Genomic DNA, 18271 nt, shown 5'->3' with positions numbered 1-18271 from the left:
ACCAGCATAAATAGAACCTATCTGTCAGTCGGTAAATATTGTACAAGTTATATAGTTATTTTCAGTGTCTCCTTTTATTCCCAAGTGTCCCTATTTGGGTGATAAATAATTCAGTCCCCTTCTTTGGTGTCCCCGTTTTCTCTATGGGGAAACCGAGGCTCAGGCACTTAAAAGTCTGGGCCCAGGTGCCCCAGGTACCACAGAGTGTGTTGTTTGCACCAGCTGTAGACTAGACAAATGCCCCACCAGGTGAGTGCTGCTGAAGAGAGGGCGTAAAGCCGTTGTGTGCGTGGTGCTGGTAGGTCCTCCCGAGTCCCCTCAAATGCAGGACTGTGACCACATGAGCTGTGTGTTGTCCAGGGCTCCGGATAACACACGGCTCAACTTTGTTATCAGTGTTTATAGACCCAGGAACTGAACACGGGCTGCCGACACCTGGCCCCGCACTCTCGGTCACGAGTGCATCCACCTTCGACCCCCACCCTGTGCCTCTTTTTCCCTGTCAAAGAGGAAGCTGGGGGTCTAGACTGCTCCCCCTGTGGCGTGACCGAAGGCCCCTGGAGGACCCCAGCCCTTCTCTGCTGAGTGTCCTGACTCTCCTTTCTGACTCTCTGAAGGAGAGACAAGCAGCCCAGCGGAGCCCAAGTCCTTGGTGAATTCAACCCTCCTTCCTCCTGCCCCGTCTGGGGTCCTTCTTTTTGTTCCTGTCCTCCCTCCCTCTCTGCCTTTGAACGCCCTGGCTTCTCCCTGGCAGAAGGTGCAAGTCACCTCCTGGTTCCATAAGCCCAGCCTGCAGATAAATCCAGGCTCCTCCAGCCCACAGGGTTTCACCAGCCCGAATCCCCGCTCCCCGCTGGAAATGGGCAACTGGGCCCTTGGGTGACTCATCTCAAGTTGGGGGCGGGTCAGGGACACTGAGTCTGGCCTCCCCACCAGCTTTGGGTCTCTCTGACCCAAGTTGACCAGAAGCCTGGCTAGTGTCTGATGGAAGGAAGGCCTGGGCCACGAGTCCCTTGGGTTGTCCCATTTTGGGTCCTGGGTCTGTAGCCAGGAGAAGAGAAGACCCCGGGAGCAGAAACCCAGTCCCCTCTAAATATCCCTCCAGTGTCTGAATGGGCGGGATGCAGGCTTGGTGGGAGCGTTTTAAGAAGCCAAGCCATGGCCACACATGAAAACCGGAGCAGACGCTGCCCAGGACCGTGTGGTAATGACCCCCGCATCGCTTGCAGAGCTTACGTAGCCCCGTAGGGACGGGGAGGGGCATGCTCTGCTGGGTGGGGGAGGAGGGAGGGCTGAGGTGGCTGGAGCTGAGGCTTCTGTGACAGGTGGTGGTCTTCCGTGGCTGCTCTGAGAGATCGGGGACGGCAGGTCAGAGGCCCTGATTAAGCCTCCTGGTGCCCAGGGTGTTAGCCCATCTTAAGGACGAGGAGCCCAGGGGAGAGGAGAACCCCTCCCATGGGGTGTCCCAGCACATAGCCGGTAGGCTCGGGGTCTGCCGGCCCAGCCAGCGCACACTGCGTGACCTGTCTCTTGTGCTCAGGATGGGGAGGTGAGGCAGGTGCTGGGTTGGAGCCTGAGGTTGCCCTGCCTGAGTCTCCCCGGAGACCCAGCCAGCCCCAGCGGCACTGGAGGCCCCTCCCCGGGGGCGGTAGAAAGCGTCTTGTTGCATCTGGGCTGGAAATACACCAGCACGGGGCTGGGAGTGATACCCTGGCCCAGTGGTTTCTCCAGTAATAATAATAGTATCCTCATAGTGAATGAAGCCGTGCTGTTCTCCGCATTTGACAGATGGGGAGACTGAGGCATAGCGGGGTTATCCAAGGCGCATTTGGTGACCGGGGTTCAAACCCAGGCAGCCTGGTACTGGGGACCTCCAGGCAGAAAGGAAAGGAGGCCATCTGGTGGTGTGTTTCTGTTTTTTATTTTTGGTGGTTTTTTTGTCACTCTTGTTAAGCACCTACTGTGTGTCAGATGCTGCACAAAGCACTTCACCTGGATTCTAGGGCAGCGGTGGCAGAGTGTTCCCTGGGATTTGTTAGAAGTGCTGATTCTTGGGCCCCAGTCCACACGTACTGAATCAGAAACCTCGGGGCATAGTGCAGCCACCTGCACTGTCACAAGCCCTTGGAGTGCTTCTCATGCAGGCTCCTGCCCCAGACCCCCTTGATAACTGTGAGACCAAGAAGTTAACTGCCCATTTTGTAGATGAACAAACTGAGACCCAGAGGTTTCATCCCTGGTCCTGGGGCCCTCAGCGTTGGCCTCCCAACGTCCTGTACTCTGACTGTGGAAGGAAGGGAATGACATTGCTGAAGTCACCAGGCAGAGGAAGGCCAGGGGTTAGGGACACAGGAAGCTGGGCTCAGTGCTCTCCCCTCCACAGCGTGGCCTTGGGCAAGCTGATTAACCTGTCTGCCTCCATTTCCTCATCTGCACATGAGAGTTGATGGTCCCAGTCTTAGAGGTCTTAAAGGAGTCGTGTGTGAAGAACTCGGCACGGAGCCTGGCCTGTATGCAGCCAGCGTTGCTGCTGTTGCTATTGTTTCTAAAAAGGGTGGCCTCTGCTCTGGGGCCTGAAGGGAGGTGAGAAGCAGGAGAGACTGGAGGATTGGTGGGGGGCAATGAAGGCTGAAGAGGCCCCAGCAGCCCCAAAAGCCTCTCCCTGCAACCTTGCCTATCCCTGAGGTCAACACCTCCCACTCCAGGCATCCTGGGAGCCTGGTTCCACCAGGAGGCTGATGACTTAGGGCAAGGACACCCAGAGTGGCTGAAGCTCACTTTTCACCCTGAACAACCCCATTATTGGCTGGCCTTGAACAGGCCATTGGACCAGCCTGCTCAGGGCTATTGCAGGTCACCTGTGGCCGCTGGCCAGAGCCCAGAGGGAGAGGGCTCATCGGTCCAAGGAGAAGGGCAGTCGGGGCAGGAGAGCGAGCAGCAGCGAGGCCTCACTGCTGTGCACTGGGCTTCAGGCCCCTCTTGGCCACGTTGCCTCCTCCCTCCCCTCCCACTACTTGGTGCCGCCTCACTTCTAACTCTTCTCTGACTTCCTTCCAGCCTTACATGCCTCTGGGAATGAGGTGCCCAGAGGGGAATGCAGTGGCCCAGGTACGAATGTGGCCGGCTGGCCTGGGGGGTAGGGCCGGGCCGGGGCGGGCATCCCGAGGTCCCCGGTCCTCCACAAGGAACCCTGCTTCTGAGCACATGCCTCTTTCTGTGAGCGCCACCGTTTGTGCTCCGCGGCCTCTGGGCTTCCTTCCCAGCACAGTGGCTGTTCCCCATGCTGGTCCCGGGCTCACTCCAGCAGACCAGTTTCCCGTCTCCACTGCTTTGCTGATTTTCACTGGTACGCTTGGGTCTCCGACCGGGTTTGATTTCCCTGATAGCAAATGCAGGGGTTTTCAAGTATCCCCATTTTACAGAAAATGGGAGACATTGAGACTCAAAGAAGAGCCGGGTGTGGGTTTGGGGGCTAGAGAGCCAGGAATGCAGCTGGGGTCTCCTCGCCATCCTTGGGTGCATGCTTTCATCCTGCCATTCCGTCAACACAGATCGCGCTCCTGCTGTGTAAAACCCATGCCGAGGCCGTTGGTGTGGGCTGTGCCCGGGGCCCCTGCGCACACACTGGCCTCATTGTCCACCGTGCCCAGGGCCCCTGCGCATGCACTGGCCTCGTTGTCCACCGTGCCCGGGGCCCCTGCGCACGCACTGGCCTCGTTGTCCACCGTGCCCGGGTCCCCTGCCTGTGCACTGGCCTCATTGTCCACTGTGTCCGGGTCCCCTGCGCACACACTGGCCTCATTGTCCACTGTGCCTAGGGCCCCTCTGCATACACTGGTCCCATTGTCCACTGTGCCCGGGGCCCCTGCACACGCACTGGCCTCATTGTCCACTGTGCCCGGGTCCCCTGCCTATGCACTGGCCTCATTGTCCACTGTGCCCGGGTCCCCTGCCTATGCACTGGCCTCATTGTCCACTGTGTCCGGGTCCCCTGCGCACACACTGGCCTCATTGTCCACTGTGCCCAGGGCCCCTCTGCATTCACTGGTCCCATTGTCCACTGTGCCCGGGGCCCCTGCACACGCACTGGCCTCATGATTGTCCACTGTGCCCGGGGCCCCTGCACACGCACTGGCCTCATTGTCCACTGTGCCCGGGGCCCCTGCGCACGCACTGGCCTCGTGATTGTCCACTGTGCCCGGGGCCCCTGCACACGCACTGGCCTCGTGATTGTCCACTGTGCCCGGGGCCCCTGCGCACGCACTGGCCTCACTGCCCACTGTGCCCGGGGCCCCTGTGCACGCACTGGCCTCATGATTGTCCACTGTGCCCGGGGCCCCTGCGCACGCACTGGCCTCACTGCCCACTGTGCCCGGGGCCCCTGCGCACGCACTGGCCTCATGATTGTCCACTGTGCCCGGGGCCCCTGCGCACGCACTGGCCTCACTGCCCACTGTGCCCGGGGCCCCTGCGCACGCACTGGCCTCACTGTCCACTGTGCCCGGGGCCCCTGCGCACGCACTGGCCTCACTGCCCACTGTGCCCGGGGCCCCTGCGCACGCACTGGCCTCATGATTGTCCACTGTGCCCGGGGCCCCTGCACACGCACTGGCCTCATGATTGTCCACTGTGCCCGGGGCCCCTGCACACGCACTGGCCTCATGATTGTCCACTGTGCCCGGGTCCCCTGCACACGCACTGGCCTCATTGTCCACTGTGCCCGGGTCCCCTGTACTCACACTGAGCGCATTCTACACTGTCATGTGACGATGATGGTGGCGATGGTGGTGCAGCGGCAGGCAGTCACCAGGCAGTTGCCTTTGCCCTCACAATTGCTGGCTTCTCCGCCCTGTGAGATGGGAACTATTGTTCTCCCGTTCTGCAGATGGGAAAACTGAGGCCCAAGAGGTAACCTGAGTTTCCCGTGGCACGCAGCCAGTGCGGGGCAGAGCCGGGGTTAGAGCTCAGATGAGAACACGGAGACCCCCAGGACGAAGGCCTTTGCCCACGCCCACCCTCACCCTCAGGCTGGCTCCATCTGTCGGGGGTGCTGACCACCAGGAGGTCCTGGGGTTGGGAATTAACCAGGTTATGCCAGCAGGGTCAGTCTGGGAGAAAGGCGGCCAGGCGAGGGCAGCAGCTGTGGGTAGGGGCCTGGTCAGGGGCTTTGTCTCAGGGGTGGGGCTCTAGGCAGCAGCCCAGGTGTGTAGGAGCCTCGGGGCTGTTTTGGCATCAGGCGACAGAGCGGCCTCATCCTGAGGGTCAGGGCCATGCATCTCTTCTGGAGCCCCCGCCAGACCCTGCTCATCCCCTCTTCCTTCTCGCCCTGCACAGCCACTGTCAACAACAGCTCAGACACCGAGAGCATCCCCTCTCCTCACACTGAGGCCACCAAGGACACAGGGCAGAATGGGCCGAAGCCCCCAGCCACCCTGGGCACCGACGGGCCACCCCCAGAGCCACCCACCCCACCACCGGAGGACATCCCGGCCCCCACTGAGCCCACCCCGGCCTCTGAAGCCACCGGAGCCCCTACGCCCCCACCAGCACCCCCATCGCCCTCTGCACCTCCTCCTGTGGTCCCCAAGGAGGAGAAGGAGGAGGAGACCGCAGCAGCGCCCCCAGTGGAGGAGGGGGAGGAGCAGAAGCCCCCCGCGGCTGAGGAGCTGGCAGTGGACACAGGGAAGGCCGAGGAGCCCGTCAAGAGCGAGTGCACGGAGGAAGCCGAGGAGGGGCCGGCCAAGGGCAAGGACGCGGAGGCCGCTGAGGCTACGGCCGAGGGGGCGCTCAAGGCAGAGAAGAAGGAGGGCGGGAGCGGCAGGGCCACCACAGCCAAGAGCTCGGGCGCCCCCCAGGACAGCGACTCCAGTGCCACCTGCAGTGCAGACGAGGTGGATGAGGCCGAGGGCGGCGACAAGAACCGGTGAGTGGGCGCCAGGCAGCCCTAACCTTGGCTTTTGTCTGCAGACACTGAGCAGCGACTACCTACTTAGACAGCCGCACCCAGTCTGGCTCTGCCTGCTTTGGGGGAGCCCGAGGTGTGGTTAAGGGAGGCAGACTTGGAGTAGAGTCCAGGAATGGGAGATGCAGGCCAGGAAGGGGCGGAGGTGTGGCCGGGAGGACCTCCCCAGGAGGTGACATCCAAGCTGAGATCCGGACGGAGGAGGCAGCCCTGGGCAGCGCTAGGGAGAGAGTGTGCCAGGCAGCCTGCTCGCTTCCTAGGGCCGCCCTCACAAGGTAGTTCAAGCCAGGTGGCTTTTAACAAATACAGTCCTGGAGGCCAGGAGCCTGGGGGCACCTTGCAGGCCGAGACGCAGCCTCCGAGCCTCTGGGCAGATCCATCCCGCCTCTTCCAGCTCCTGGCCGCTGCTGGCGGTCGTGATTGCTGGCACGCCACTCCGTCTTTGCCTCTGCTGTCACATGACCTTCGCCCTGTGCATCTCTGTGTCCACATTTTCTTCTTCTGAGGACACCAGGCATTGGATGGGCAGCTGTCCTAATCTAGTGCAGCTTCATCTTAACTTGATTATATCAGCAAACAGCCTATTTCCAAATAAGGTCACATTCACAGAGACCCTGGGTTAGGACTTGAACGTACCTTCTCTGGGGGGACACAGTTCTACCCTCAGTGTGGTGGGAACAGCAAGTGCGAAGGCCCGAGGTGGGAATGAGCTTGGTGGATTCAGGTGCCAAAGGGTGGCTCAGGGAGGGGGCAGCCTGGCAGGACGGGGGGCAGCTCTCACGGGGTTGGGGGCACTGAGTCACGCCCTGGCAGGTGGGGGCTGCATTTTGTTCTCAGGGCAGTGAGAAGGCCTTTACGAGCCTCTCCCAAGAGAGCCAGATGTGATTTACCCATGAAACCATGTGGGGGATTTGCTGGGAGTGAGAGGCACAGTCAGGAGGCAGCTGCAAGTGCCCTGGGGCCGGTGATGGAGATGCGAGCGTGGTGGCCGTGGGGTTGGGGAAAAGCCACAGGTTCAACATGTTTTTGGTGGCTCATCGCCCATCAGCCAAGGTTCCAGGGCTCAGGATCACAGGTGATCACCTTGGATCACAGGTGCAGAGGTTCCCCTTGCAAATTCCTCTCCAGCTGGGGTGGCCTGGAGGACCCCAGTGCCGTCCTGTTTGGGTGTTGATGTCTCTGAGGTGTGTTCTTTCCTTTCTGGCCTCTGTCTTTGCTCCTGGCCTGGGTGACCCCACATCCCTGAGAATGCCGCCTTTTACCCATTTTCAGCACAGATGCTTTGGGCCTCAAGGCCTTCAGCCCAGAACCAAAGATGGCTACCCAAGTTAGGGCCAATCTCGGGTGGCAGAGGGCAGACCCGCGGAGACTGCGTCCTGCTCACATCTGGATGGCTGGAGGAATTGTTTTCTGGTGGGGCAGGCGGGCCTTTTTATTTTAACTACAGTGTGGTCTGTTTTCTCCCCTCCCAAGTCCCTTGGAATGGTCCTGGGCAGAGCAAGCAAGGGAGGAAAATCAGACCCGCAGGGTCATGCGGGGCCCTTGTCTCTGCCCTGGGGTTCACCCTGGGCCATGTTAAAGGGGGAAGTCCTAGGACATTCCCTAGGAACTGAGGTTCACCCGGATCTCTATCGGATCTCTATAGGTTCCACAAAACAAAATCTCAGGGTCCCCAGGAACCACTGCCGACAGGAACCGCGCCCATGCGTGTGAGAAGTGGACGGCCTGACCTTGACCCTGTGATGAGCGAAGGCCTGGCCTGCGGGTTTCTGAGGGCACCAAACCCCTGAGCTTCTTGCCCGACAGTCCAAGCTTGGAAAACAGTGTTCATGGTGTGGCTGGGTCTGCCCTGGAGGCAGGCAGCCAGGGCCATTGTGCCTGGGTAGCGGGGTCAGGGCAGATGGCTCCCCGCCCCGCTCCTGCTGGCTGTGGGGACAGAGTCATAGAAACACATGTTTCTGCCTTCGCCGGGGGAGCGCTGAGGTCATGGGGCAGCCCCATTGATAAGCTGCCTCCCAGAGTCTGTATTTTGGGTCCATGTGGCTGGCCCCGGGCTGGGGAGCTGGGGGATCAGCTTGCATCCTGTCCGTCCCCAGAACACTCAGGCTAGGCCTGAGGCCCCGCAGGGCACTTGCAGCCTCCCGTCCTCTCCCCTGCAGCCCCACCCAGGGCCGTGTCCTCCCTCCCCGAGCTGGGCCTGGCGTGCGTCCACCCCTTGCCCAATGTCCAGCACACAGCCCCTGGGGTGCAGGAGTCCTCGGCTGGGAGTCAGGACACCTGGTTTGTCCCGCCCTGTGCGACTAGGCCCAGGCCCCCGCCCTTGGGGCCTGCTTTGCCCTCTCAGTGAACGAGGCTGGACTCTGGCCAGCCTGCTGACCTCGTCCTGGCCGGCAGCCCGCCACCCCTCCCTCTGCCGGCCACGACTGCGCAGGGCCGGGCGGACGCTGGAGGACGCGGACGAGATGCGTCAGAGTAGGCCCCGGCAGCCAGGGCCTCCCGGGAAGGGCTGGTGGGACGGGCGGGCCCCCCAGGCGACCCCTGCTCCTGGCTGCCCGCCCAGTATCATCCCTCCTGCCTGGCAGCCCCAGTGGGGGAGCTCTGTGTTCCTGGATGGACGCAAGATGACTCTCATCTGGCCCCCCGCCCCGGTGACTTTGGGAGAGAGAAAATCACATTCTCCTTCGGCCCGCCGGCACTTTCTTCGAGGTGGCTCTGCCTGGGTGTTTTCTTGGCAGACGACCAGAGATAGTGGCTTCAATTGCAAAACCCCGAGCCTGCCTGCCTTCCCCTCTCTTACTCTTCAGAGAAGGTGCCTGGGTGCTTTTTTGGCAGGGCCTGGCCTTGGGAGTCCCCTCCCCCAAGCCTCAGTTTTCTCATCTGTAAGGTGGGCGTGGATGGCTTATTGCAAGAATAACTCAGTTAATGACGGGCCACAGTGGGCGCTCAGAGATTAGCTGCCCTCCTTTGGATCTGCTTTGGGACACCCCCTAGAGGTCATCCCAAGAGGGGGCTGGAGTGCAGCTCCTTCAGCTGTCCCTCTGGCATTTTGGAAGATCATAACAGCAATTTCACCTTTGTTACTTTATTCTGCAAGTGACTGATGGCACCAGCATGCGCCAGGCGCCGGGGGCGCTGGAAACTGCACAGACGAGGCCCTGACTCCAGGCACTTACATTCTAGTGAGGGCATGGAGAAGGAAACCATTGTTTACGGGATGAGTGGGTGATGGGCAGATGGGGCATGGGGAGCGGGGGAGAGTGGGCTGGTCAGGCGGGGAGGGCCTCTGGGGAGGTGACATTGGAGGGCAATGAGAGCCTTAGTGTGAGGGAAAGCCAGACCCCCTGGGAACCACCAGTGCAAAGGCCCTGTGGCCGCATGAGCGTATGTCCAGTGGACAGCAGAGAGGCCTATAGCAGGGTGTAGAGTGGAGTGAGCAGCCCAGGGCAGAGAGGGCGGAGAGGTCAGAGAGGTGGGCAGGCCCCACGGGTGGGAGTGACGGGTCAGGGTTTTATCTTGGGGCCTTGGAGAGGCAAGGGATGCCTGTTCACAAACCAGCCCTCCCTCTCCCTCCTAGCCCTAGGATGGTGGCAAGGATTGTCCCAGCTTGATGACCATGGGGAAACTGAGGCAAGGGCTGGGTGGAGAGGGGATGTACTGTTGCAGGCCCAGCATGTTCCGATGAATGTCCCCAGGCCCCTTGTTCCCCTTCTCGTGCCCCGCCCCCCAACCGGCCTTCATGAGTGGGAAGGAAAATGACAGTGAGGAGAAGGTGGCCTGACCCACTCGGCCCCACGTGCTGGTCACCAGCATCCCCACGCCCACCCACGGACAGCCCTTGAAGCTTTCGTCTCCACTCTCCAGATTGAGAAACCGAGGCACAGTTGGCTAAGTCACATGGTCAGAGAGGGGATCCGAGCCTTTGCTTGCAACTGCAGGGCTGGATAGGCAGGGTGGGGCCCCTCCCGGACACATGCTCTGTGCCAGGCCCTGAGAGTCCCCACCCCACCCAGGCCGCCAGAAAGGAAAATAGAAGTGGCTGCCTTCCAAGAAAACAAAGGAGAGAGGCCGGGCGCGGTGGCTCATGCCTGTAATCCCAGCACTTTGGGAAGCCAAGGTGGGTGGATCATTTGAGGTCAAGAGTTTGAGACCAGCCTGACCAACATAGTGAAAGCCCGTCTCCGCTAAAATACCAAAAAATTAGCCAGGTATGGTGGCGTGTGCCTGCAATCCCAGCTACTAGGGAGACTGAGGCAGGAGGATCACTTGAGCCCAGGAAGCAGAGCTTGCAGTGAGCCAAGATTGTGCCACTGCACTCCAGCCTGGGCAACAGAGCAAGACTCTGTCTCCAAAAAAATAAATAAATAAATAAAATAAAACAAAGAAGGGAGAGTGGAGGGTGGGGAGAGCCAGCCAGGAGGGCTTCTGGAGGTGGCGCTCCTCCAGCATGGCTACGGGACAAGGGGCGGTCAGATGGGCCCTGAGCTCTGAGCGTTTTCCACCTTCCTCCTCCACTATTGGTGGCCGCTCCCTCTGGGGGCTTAGGACTCTCGTTCCCCTCGAGAACTTGAACCCAGCCCTTGTGCTGGCTGCTGCCTTCTTTACCCATGAGAGAGCTCTGGCTGGGATCCGAAGACCTCTTGTAAACTATAAAGTGCTACCTCCATGACCACAGTCCCCACTTGCTCTGGGGGCTCAAGAAAGAGGGGTTTGGGCCTCTGTGTGTGCCCCCCAGAGGGTACCTGCTGAGAGCTTTTGGGCAGCAGCCCCTGCCCCCGCTCACCCCCTGCCAATCTGACTGCCCACACCCTACTAGGTGAGGGGCCACAGGGAAACCAAGGCACAGGGAGCACTCAGGCCCCACATAGAAAACGCGAGCTCTCGGGCAGACTGCATGGGACAGTGGCACCTCATGTTTTGTGTGTGTTATAAAGTCATATTTTTTATCTCTATAGAATTATCTTTACACATATACAAACGTTTGCATTTCAACCTTAAAATTTATATTTTATTTTTCTATTTGTACACACATATAAAAATATTATTTTTACTGTTCATAGAGAAAATACAGCTGATACGTCGAACCCTTTATGGCTAGCATATAGTATGGTCCTCATTTCATTTTGTAACAGTTATTAAGATATCATTCATATACCATACATTTCACCATTGAAAGCGTATCATTTAGGCCAGGCACAGTGGCACACACCTGCAATCCTAGCTCTTTGAGTGGCTAAGGCAGGAGGATAGCTTGAGCCCAGGAGTTCAAGACCAGCGTGGGCAACATAGAGAAACCTTGGCTCTACCAAAAAAAAGAAAAAAACACAAAAATCAGTCAGGTACGGTGATGTGTGCCTTTAGCCTCAGCAATTCCAGAGGCTGAGGTGGGAGGATTGCGTGAGCCCAGGAGGTCAAGGCTGCAGTGAGATTGCAGCACTGCACTCCAGCCTGAGTGACATAGCAAGACCCTGTCTCAAAAAAAACGTGTATCATTCAGTTCTTCTTAGTATATTCAGTGTTATACTAAGAAAGAAACCCTATGCCCATCACTAGTCACCCCCATCCTCCCTCCTCCCAGCCCTGGCACCCATTCATCTCCTTTCTGTCCCCGATGGATTGGCCCGTTCTGGACTTTTCACAGAAACGGAATCTACACTAGAGGCCTTCTGCGACTAGCTTGTTTCACGCGCATCATGTCTTCAGGGTCCACCCACGTCATAGCCCGTGTCAGAGCCTCATGCCTTTTGATGGCCACGTGTTCCATCGTGCGGACAGGGCACGCTTTGTCTCCTCATTCGTCTCTTGGTGGATGTCGGGTTGTCTCTGCCTTCTGGCTGTTGTGGGCTGGGCGGTGCTGCAGTGGTGGGCACGTGCAGGTTTCTGCATAGACATTTGCTCTCATTTGCCTGGTGTGTGCCTAGGAGTGGCGGTGCTGGGTTTACGGCAATGAGGGCTCACCGACTGCTTTCCAAAGTGGCTGCAGCATTCTCTTTTAAATTTAAGCTTGCAAGTGCGAGCTGGTTGAAACGGATGGTGGTAGGTAAACCTGCGGGGAGGGACATGGGGGTGGCGGCAGTTGAATTCGCAGGTGGAGAATGTTGGGACAGGTGATATCATCTGTGTTTGGACCTGGGTCAGGGTACCTTGTCTGTACCTTGAGGATGGCGGGGAGAGCACAGCTGGGCCCAGGTCCAGGGAGTGAGGCACGGCAGTGGCCAAAGGAGAGGCTTTAGGTGGTCCTGGGAGATCAAGCAGGGTCTGGACAGGTGGAGGGAGGGGAGGGAGGAGAGTGGGCCAGCGGTGGGGGCGGTGGAGGTGCATGCAGAAGTCAGGGTGACCTTCCTCGTCTGGCCCCCGTCTGTGCGCCATGGGCAGCCTAAGCAGGCATCACCGAGTCTGTGTCTGCTCTCCCCGCTCAGCTGAGCGTGTGGCAGATGCAGACAGCAGGCTGGTACCTGCAGGACAGGCCGGTCACATGCCGGTGGCCCCATGGTCCTGCTATGGCAGAGATTGAAGGAGGGGACTGCCGGCAGGGGCCTCAGCACCCTGGGCATCGGCCCTGCTCATCTGCAGGAAGGAGATGGGTGCCTTTGGGCGCCAGGCATCCCGCACTGGCAGCTGGGGACTGGGGTGGTGTGAGCTGTGTCCCTGTTGTCACAGCTCTCACCTCGAGGCCAGTAGGCTGTGACTTATAGTCTGCATAGGACATCGTCACTGTGGTCACAGCACAGAGTAGGGGCTGTGCCGACAGGACCTGCCGGCTTCTGGCACCCAGAAGTTTTGCCCTCTGGCTAAATTCCAGGCCCGTGGCTGCTGCCCTCACGCCTGCCATGTGGTCATTTCACTAGCTCGGAAGACCTAGGACAGAGACTGGGTTCTGCGTCGCCTCCAAATACACCCAAATGCAGGCCGGGCTGCTTCCATACCCCCAAACGCAGGCCGGGCCATCTCCATACCTGCAAACGCAGGCCAGGCCACCTCCATACCCCCAAACATAGGCTGGGCCACCTCCATACCCGCAGACGCAGGCTGGGCCACCTCCATACCCGCAAACGCAGTCCAGGCTGCCTCCAAATACCCCCAAACTCAGGCCGGGCTGCCTCCATACCCCCAAATGCAGGCCGGGCTGCCTCCATACACCCAAATGCAGGCTAGGCTGCTTTGTGCCTAGCAAATGCAGGTTGCAGGAGGGAGTCAAGAACTGGGCAGCCCCGGGCAGCCACACTGGGCAGGTGAAGGGTTCTCAGGCTGGAGCAGATCCAGTTCCTGCCCTCGGAGACCTCATGCCAAGTGGGGAGCCAGATGGGGATTATGGCAGGTGCTATACCAGGTGCTGGGGACTTAGAAATCCTGGAAGGCTTCCTGAAGGAAACGGCACCCACCGAACAGCTTGGGAGCCACACCCCAATGCACGCTCTGCCAGGCACCGTGTACCCTGCGTCGGCCTCTGGTCGGGCATCTCAGTAGCAGACAGAGGAAGGGACTGCGACTGTGGCTAATGAGTAGACAGTGGGCAGGCCCTACCTGCCCCTCCACACAAAGTCTGTGGCCTGGGCCCTTGTTATCATGTCCTCGTCCTTCGTGGATAGTGTGTGGGAGAGAGTCTAGGAAGTGGGTGCAGCTCCCCCACTCCTGCCTCTGGTAACCGGAGCTCATTCGGCTCCATGCCCGCTGTCTTGCCCTGGCACCCGAGCCTCTCAGATTCGAGTGATGAGGAATCTCTTGGTGAATCTCTTCATTTCTCTGTCCCTGAATCGGGCTGATTCTTTGGCTTTCTGGCAGCTTCTGAAGGGCCACGTGTGGTGTGGGCCCCAGGTCTGGGCTTCTCTGGGATTTTCCTTGCCTGGAGATGTCTTTGGGGATGTTTGATCCCAGCCTGGGCCTCTAGCACTGCCCGGCTGGCCTCTAGGCTGGGGTGGGAGGCTGGCTTGGCCCCTGATGGGGCCTGCAAGAACCAGGGGAGTGAGTGAGGAGGCACCTGCCCGCCCACTTGTGCCTCCCCTCCCCTGGCCCCAAATCTTGGTCTGTTTTCCCAAGAGAAACCGTTGACATTATCTGGGTGAGCTGCACAGTCACCTCGTGTCTCAGGGCCTTAGCCTCGTCCCCAGGGCTTGAGACAGGAGAGGCCATCAAAACCGGGCAGCCCCCCACCCTGGGAGAGTCCGGCTGTGGGCCCCCAGCTGATGGTGCTCGTGTGCCCGCAGGCTGCTGTCCCCAAGGCCCAGCCTCCTCACCCCGACTGGCGACCCCCGGGCCAATGCCTCACCCCAGAAGCCACTGGACCTGAAGCAGCTGAAGCAGCGAGCGGCTGCCATCCCCCCCATCGTGAGTGCCCACCCCCAGAGCCCCACAGAGTCCACCCTGACCTTGACTTTCCCATTCATTGAGACAGAGAATCCCATGGGCGGGAGCGTGCACCTGCAGCCTAGCTCATCCGCTTCTGTTTCCTGGAGAAATCCCCGTGGAGCTGAGGTGGGAACAGCTGGGGAAGCTGGCAGGCGTACCGGGTGGGGCTCCCAGTGAAGGCGGGAACTGGCGGCCTAAGGTCTCCCCCCTTCTACCCTGCAGCACCCTTGAACCCCCAGATTAGATACTGGGTCATGGGGAGGCAGGAGCTTCCCCCACCCACTCAGCTATAGCAACAGCTTGGCCAGGGAAGGGTGGCCTACCAGTTCTGATCCTGGGGCCCTCTGGGGACACCCTCCTGGAAGGTTCTCTCAGCTGGGTGCGTGGGCCCTTGGAGGTGCCTTCTCCAGGGAGGTGAGTCTGGCCTTCCCAGTTGCAACTGGGGGCTCCGGGCTAAAAGACCCTGAGCTGACCAGGCTGGTGGTCCCTTGGGACTTTGAGTGATGGGCTCAGGGCGTGTCAGGCTACATGGCCCAGTCCCCGAGGCCCACAGAATCCTGTTGCTCAGTCCTGGCTTCCCTGAGACCCAGAGGATTTGGGTCCACAGAAGGAGCTGGAGGAGAGAGTCACAGCAGGCTCTAGCCTCCTGTCCACCACCAGGCTGCTAGGCCAGGCTTTTTGGGAGGTGGGCTCCCCCTGTCCATCACCAGGCAGCTGGGCTAGGCTTTCTGGGGAGGTGGGTTCCCCCTGTTCACTACCAGGCAGCTGGACCAGGCTTTTTAGGAGGTGAACTCCCCCTGTCCATCACCAGGCAGCTGGGCCAGGTTCTGGGAGGTGGGTCCCCCTGTTCACCACCAGGCAGCTGGGCCAGGCTTTTTAGGAGGTGAGCTCCCCCTGTGCACCACCAGGCAGCTGGGCCAGGCTTTTTGGGAGGTGGGCTCCCCCTGTCCATCACCAGGCAGCTGGGCCAGGTTCTGGGAGGTGGGTCCCCCTGTTCACCACCAGGCAGCTGGGCCAGGCTTTTTGGGAGGTGGGCTCCCCCTGTCCATCACCAGGCAGCTGGGCTAGGCTGTCTGGGGAGGTGGGTTCCCCCTGTTCACCACCGGGCAGCTGGGCCAGGCTTTCTGGGGAGGTGAGCTCCCCCTGTTCACCACTGGGCAGCTGGGCCAGGTTTTCTGGGAGGTGGGCTTCCCCATGTGCTCTGTGCTAAGACCTCCCTTTCTTGCCGCACCTGGGACCTTGAGCATGTCGCTGGCTTTCCCGGGCCTTGGTTTCCAGGCTGGTCGCGTGCATGTCTCTCCCTGACCCTGTCACTTTCAGATACCCTCTGTGGATGCTCACTTATGCCTGCTTCCCTCAGCAGGTCACCAAAGTCCATGAGCCCCCCCGGGAGGACGCAGCTCCCACCAAGCCAGCTCCCCCAGCCCCACCGCCACCGCAAAACCTGCAGCCGGAGAGCGACGCCTCTCAGCAGCCTGGCAGCAGCCCCCGGGGCAAGAGCAGGAGCCCGGCACCCCCCGCTGACAAGGAGGGTGAGTGCACACCAGTGGCTGAGTGGGGCTGGGGCAGCAGGGGACTGACGGGCAAGGGATGTTTGTGTGTCTAGAGCAGCTGCTGCAAACCCCATGGCCACAGTGGCAGGGAAAGCAAAGTAAACGAATGGAACAGTTGAGCAGGGGGAGGCAGTTGGGAATGGTAGGGACTGCGGCAAATTGGAGAACTCTTGTTTTCTCTAAAGTGGGCACGTATTGGCCTTGGCCAAGAGTCACCCCGTGGCAAATCAGGCCTGGGGTGGTTCTTCCAGCAAAGCCAGAAATCCATCTTCTTATGTGAAATCCCCCTGGTTTCTCAACACTGGCAACTTCTCAAAATTTTCAAAAGCATTGTGAACACGCAAAAACATGTCTACAGCCCAGCCTCTGATTCGGTGTGAATCAGTCCACGCAGGAGCTTCTGGAATCACAGATGGGGCCCAGCACCCAGCTGGCAGCAGCTCTGGGGCCTGGGCAGGAAGGGCTGCCCTCCCCAGCTGGCATCCTGACCTCGCTCCAGGCCCAGGTCTCTGGGTTCACCAGGAGCCAGGGTTGGGGGTGACTCCCGAACCGCTGTGTCACAGGGACTGCCCCGGGCACACCTCACTGTCATCACGTGAAGCTCAAGGTCAGGAGACAGGCGGGTGTGATTGCTTGTTCTCTGGATCTTCAATCTCTGCCCCACTTCCCACTAGGCCCAAGAAATTCTGAACCTGTGTCCCCAAAGAGGCATCTTCTCCAGGTCAGCCTGGCACGCAGCAGGTGCTGTTGTGCCTTGCAGGTGTTGGGGGCTGCCTCCCCAGAGGTTCCCCACCCTGGGCTAGCCCCGGCGCTTGCTGGCAGGCTGCTCCAAAGGTCTGAGGGCAGCAGGACACCAGGCCGACCTCCTGACCAGCACAGCCCAGGGACAAATCCGGGTGACTGGAGCTACCATCAGCTGCCCCCTCCCCGCTGCCTTGGGTGTGACATGCCCCTTCTCTTTTTTTTTTTTTATTTTTTTTATTTGAGACGGAGTGTCACTCTCGCCAGGTTGGAGTGCAGTGGCACAATCTCCGCTCACTGCAACCTCTGCCTCCGGGGTCCACCGAGGCTGCTGGGTCACGACATTTGTTGAAAACCCAAGGCCTCAGGCACCATGCTGGCAGAGTGGGGATTAGGTAGGGAGAAGAGGAAGTCTCTGCTCTGGGGAGCTGCTGTTTTTTTGAGTGAGGATGATGTTAAACCAGGGAACACGTAACGAAGCAAGATGGTTTTAGAGTCATTCATCCACCATGAGAAACAAAACGGGTTGAGTGAAGAGGCGGCTCCGGGAAGGACCCTGTGGAGTGGGAAGCAGCCCCGCTGTGGGAGATCTCTGGGTGGGCATTGCGGGCAGAGGGAACAGCACAGGCAAAGGCCCTTGTGTGGAAACACGCTCGGGGTGTGTGAGGAGTCGCCGGGGGTGGTTGTGGCCAGGGAAGGGTGGGCGGGTGGACAGTGAGGGAAGTGGGGACCGGATTGTGTGGGGCCTCTCAGGCCACAGCGGGCAGTGGATTTTGTCTCAGGTGTGGCAGGGGCTGCTGGAGGGATTTGAAGTGAGCGTGTGTTGTGGAAGGGGAAGGAGGTGCTTGTTATCTGATTTATATCTTGGAAAGCTCTGTCTGGCCGTTGTTGAGTCAAGGGCAGAAGCAGGAGGTCACAGCGCAGCTCTTGGCAGGCGACAGAGGCTGCCTGAACCGCACAGGTGGCTGTGGAGGTGGAAGGAAGGGCGCGTCGGGAGTTTGTTTTGGAGGCAAAGCCAGTGGGGCGTTGAACCCGGTGTGGGGATGACGCCAGGGATGTCTCGCTGGAACTGGGATGCCCCATGACCAGGGCTGGGCTACCTGGGGCCAGGGTACAGTGTGCGGCCCAGGGTGTGGCTCTGGGAGACGTTGCAGGTTTGGGGTGCCAGCCCGGGAAGGAGCTGGGTATCCATGTCAGGGGCCCCAGCAGCTTTGGCCAGGGTCAGATCTGATCAGGGCTGGAACTGCACGGCGCCAGCCAGGTCCTGCTGAGCCAGGTCGCAGGCCCCTGTCCTGGGAGAAAGGGAGCCACCGGCCAGCAGTTCCCGCGGCTGGCACTCAGCCTGTTGGTGTGGCCAGGGCCTGTGCCGTTTCCTGGCCTCATTCCCCGTGGGGACGGTGCACCTGGCGTCAGGCCCTGCATGCCTTTCTTGCACAGCCTGGCTTGCAGCTCAGCTCCCGCAGGGACACACATGAACTTGACACCCAGCGCTACCTCTCTGGTCTCTCAGGAAGCCAGCCTATTCTGCCCCTGGCTCCCACACAGAGCGGCTCAGCCAAGCAGGTCCCTCGGGGCCCCCTGGGCCCAGCTGGAGGAACAGGTTGTCTCTCCAGGCTCTCGGCCGCCCGCCCAGCCTGGCCTAGCCCCAGTTTGCCTTCCAGCGTCGAACAGC

At 60.2% G+C, this 18271-nt stretch overlaps 1 protein-coding gene across 50 annotated transcripts in view; it reads left to right on the top strand.

Moving 5' to 3' along the window:
• Positions 1-18271, top strand: part of NCOR2 (nuclear receptor corepressor 2) — a 241692-nt gene that overhangs the window by 188122 nt on the left and 35299 nt on the right. For 36 of the 50 annotated variants that reach the window (XM_034934806.4, XM_063593195.1, XM_055096339.2 and 33 more), the window contains 4 exons: positions 3058-3108; positions 5335-5923; positions 14164-14284; positions 15666-15837. In XM_034934806.4, the coding sequence (XP_034790697.1) occupies positions 3058-3108; positions 5335-5923; positions 14164-14284; positions 15666-15837 (933 nt within the window). The remainder of the gene's footprint in view (positions 1-3057; positions 3109-5334; positions 5924-14163; positions 14285-15665; positions 15838-18271) is intronic. The other 14 variants (XM_057299563.2, XM_057299562.2, XM_034934809.3 and 11 more) reach the window with 3 other exon arrangements.

The sequence above is a fragment of the Pan paniscus genome, chromosome 10, assembly GCF_029289425.2.
Source record: "Pan paniscus chromosome 10, NHGRI_mPanPan1-v2.0_pri, whole genome shotgun sequence".
Classification (NCBI taxonomy): domain Eukaryota; kingdom Metazoa; phylum Chordata; class Mammalia; order Primates; family Hominidae; genus Pan; species Pan paniscus.
Note: the sequence above shows the minus strand (reverse complement) of the source record. Positions and strands in the feature narration are given on the sequence as shown.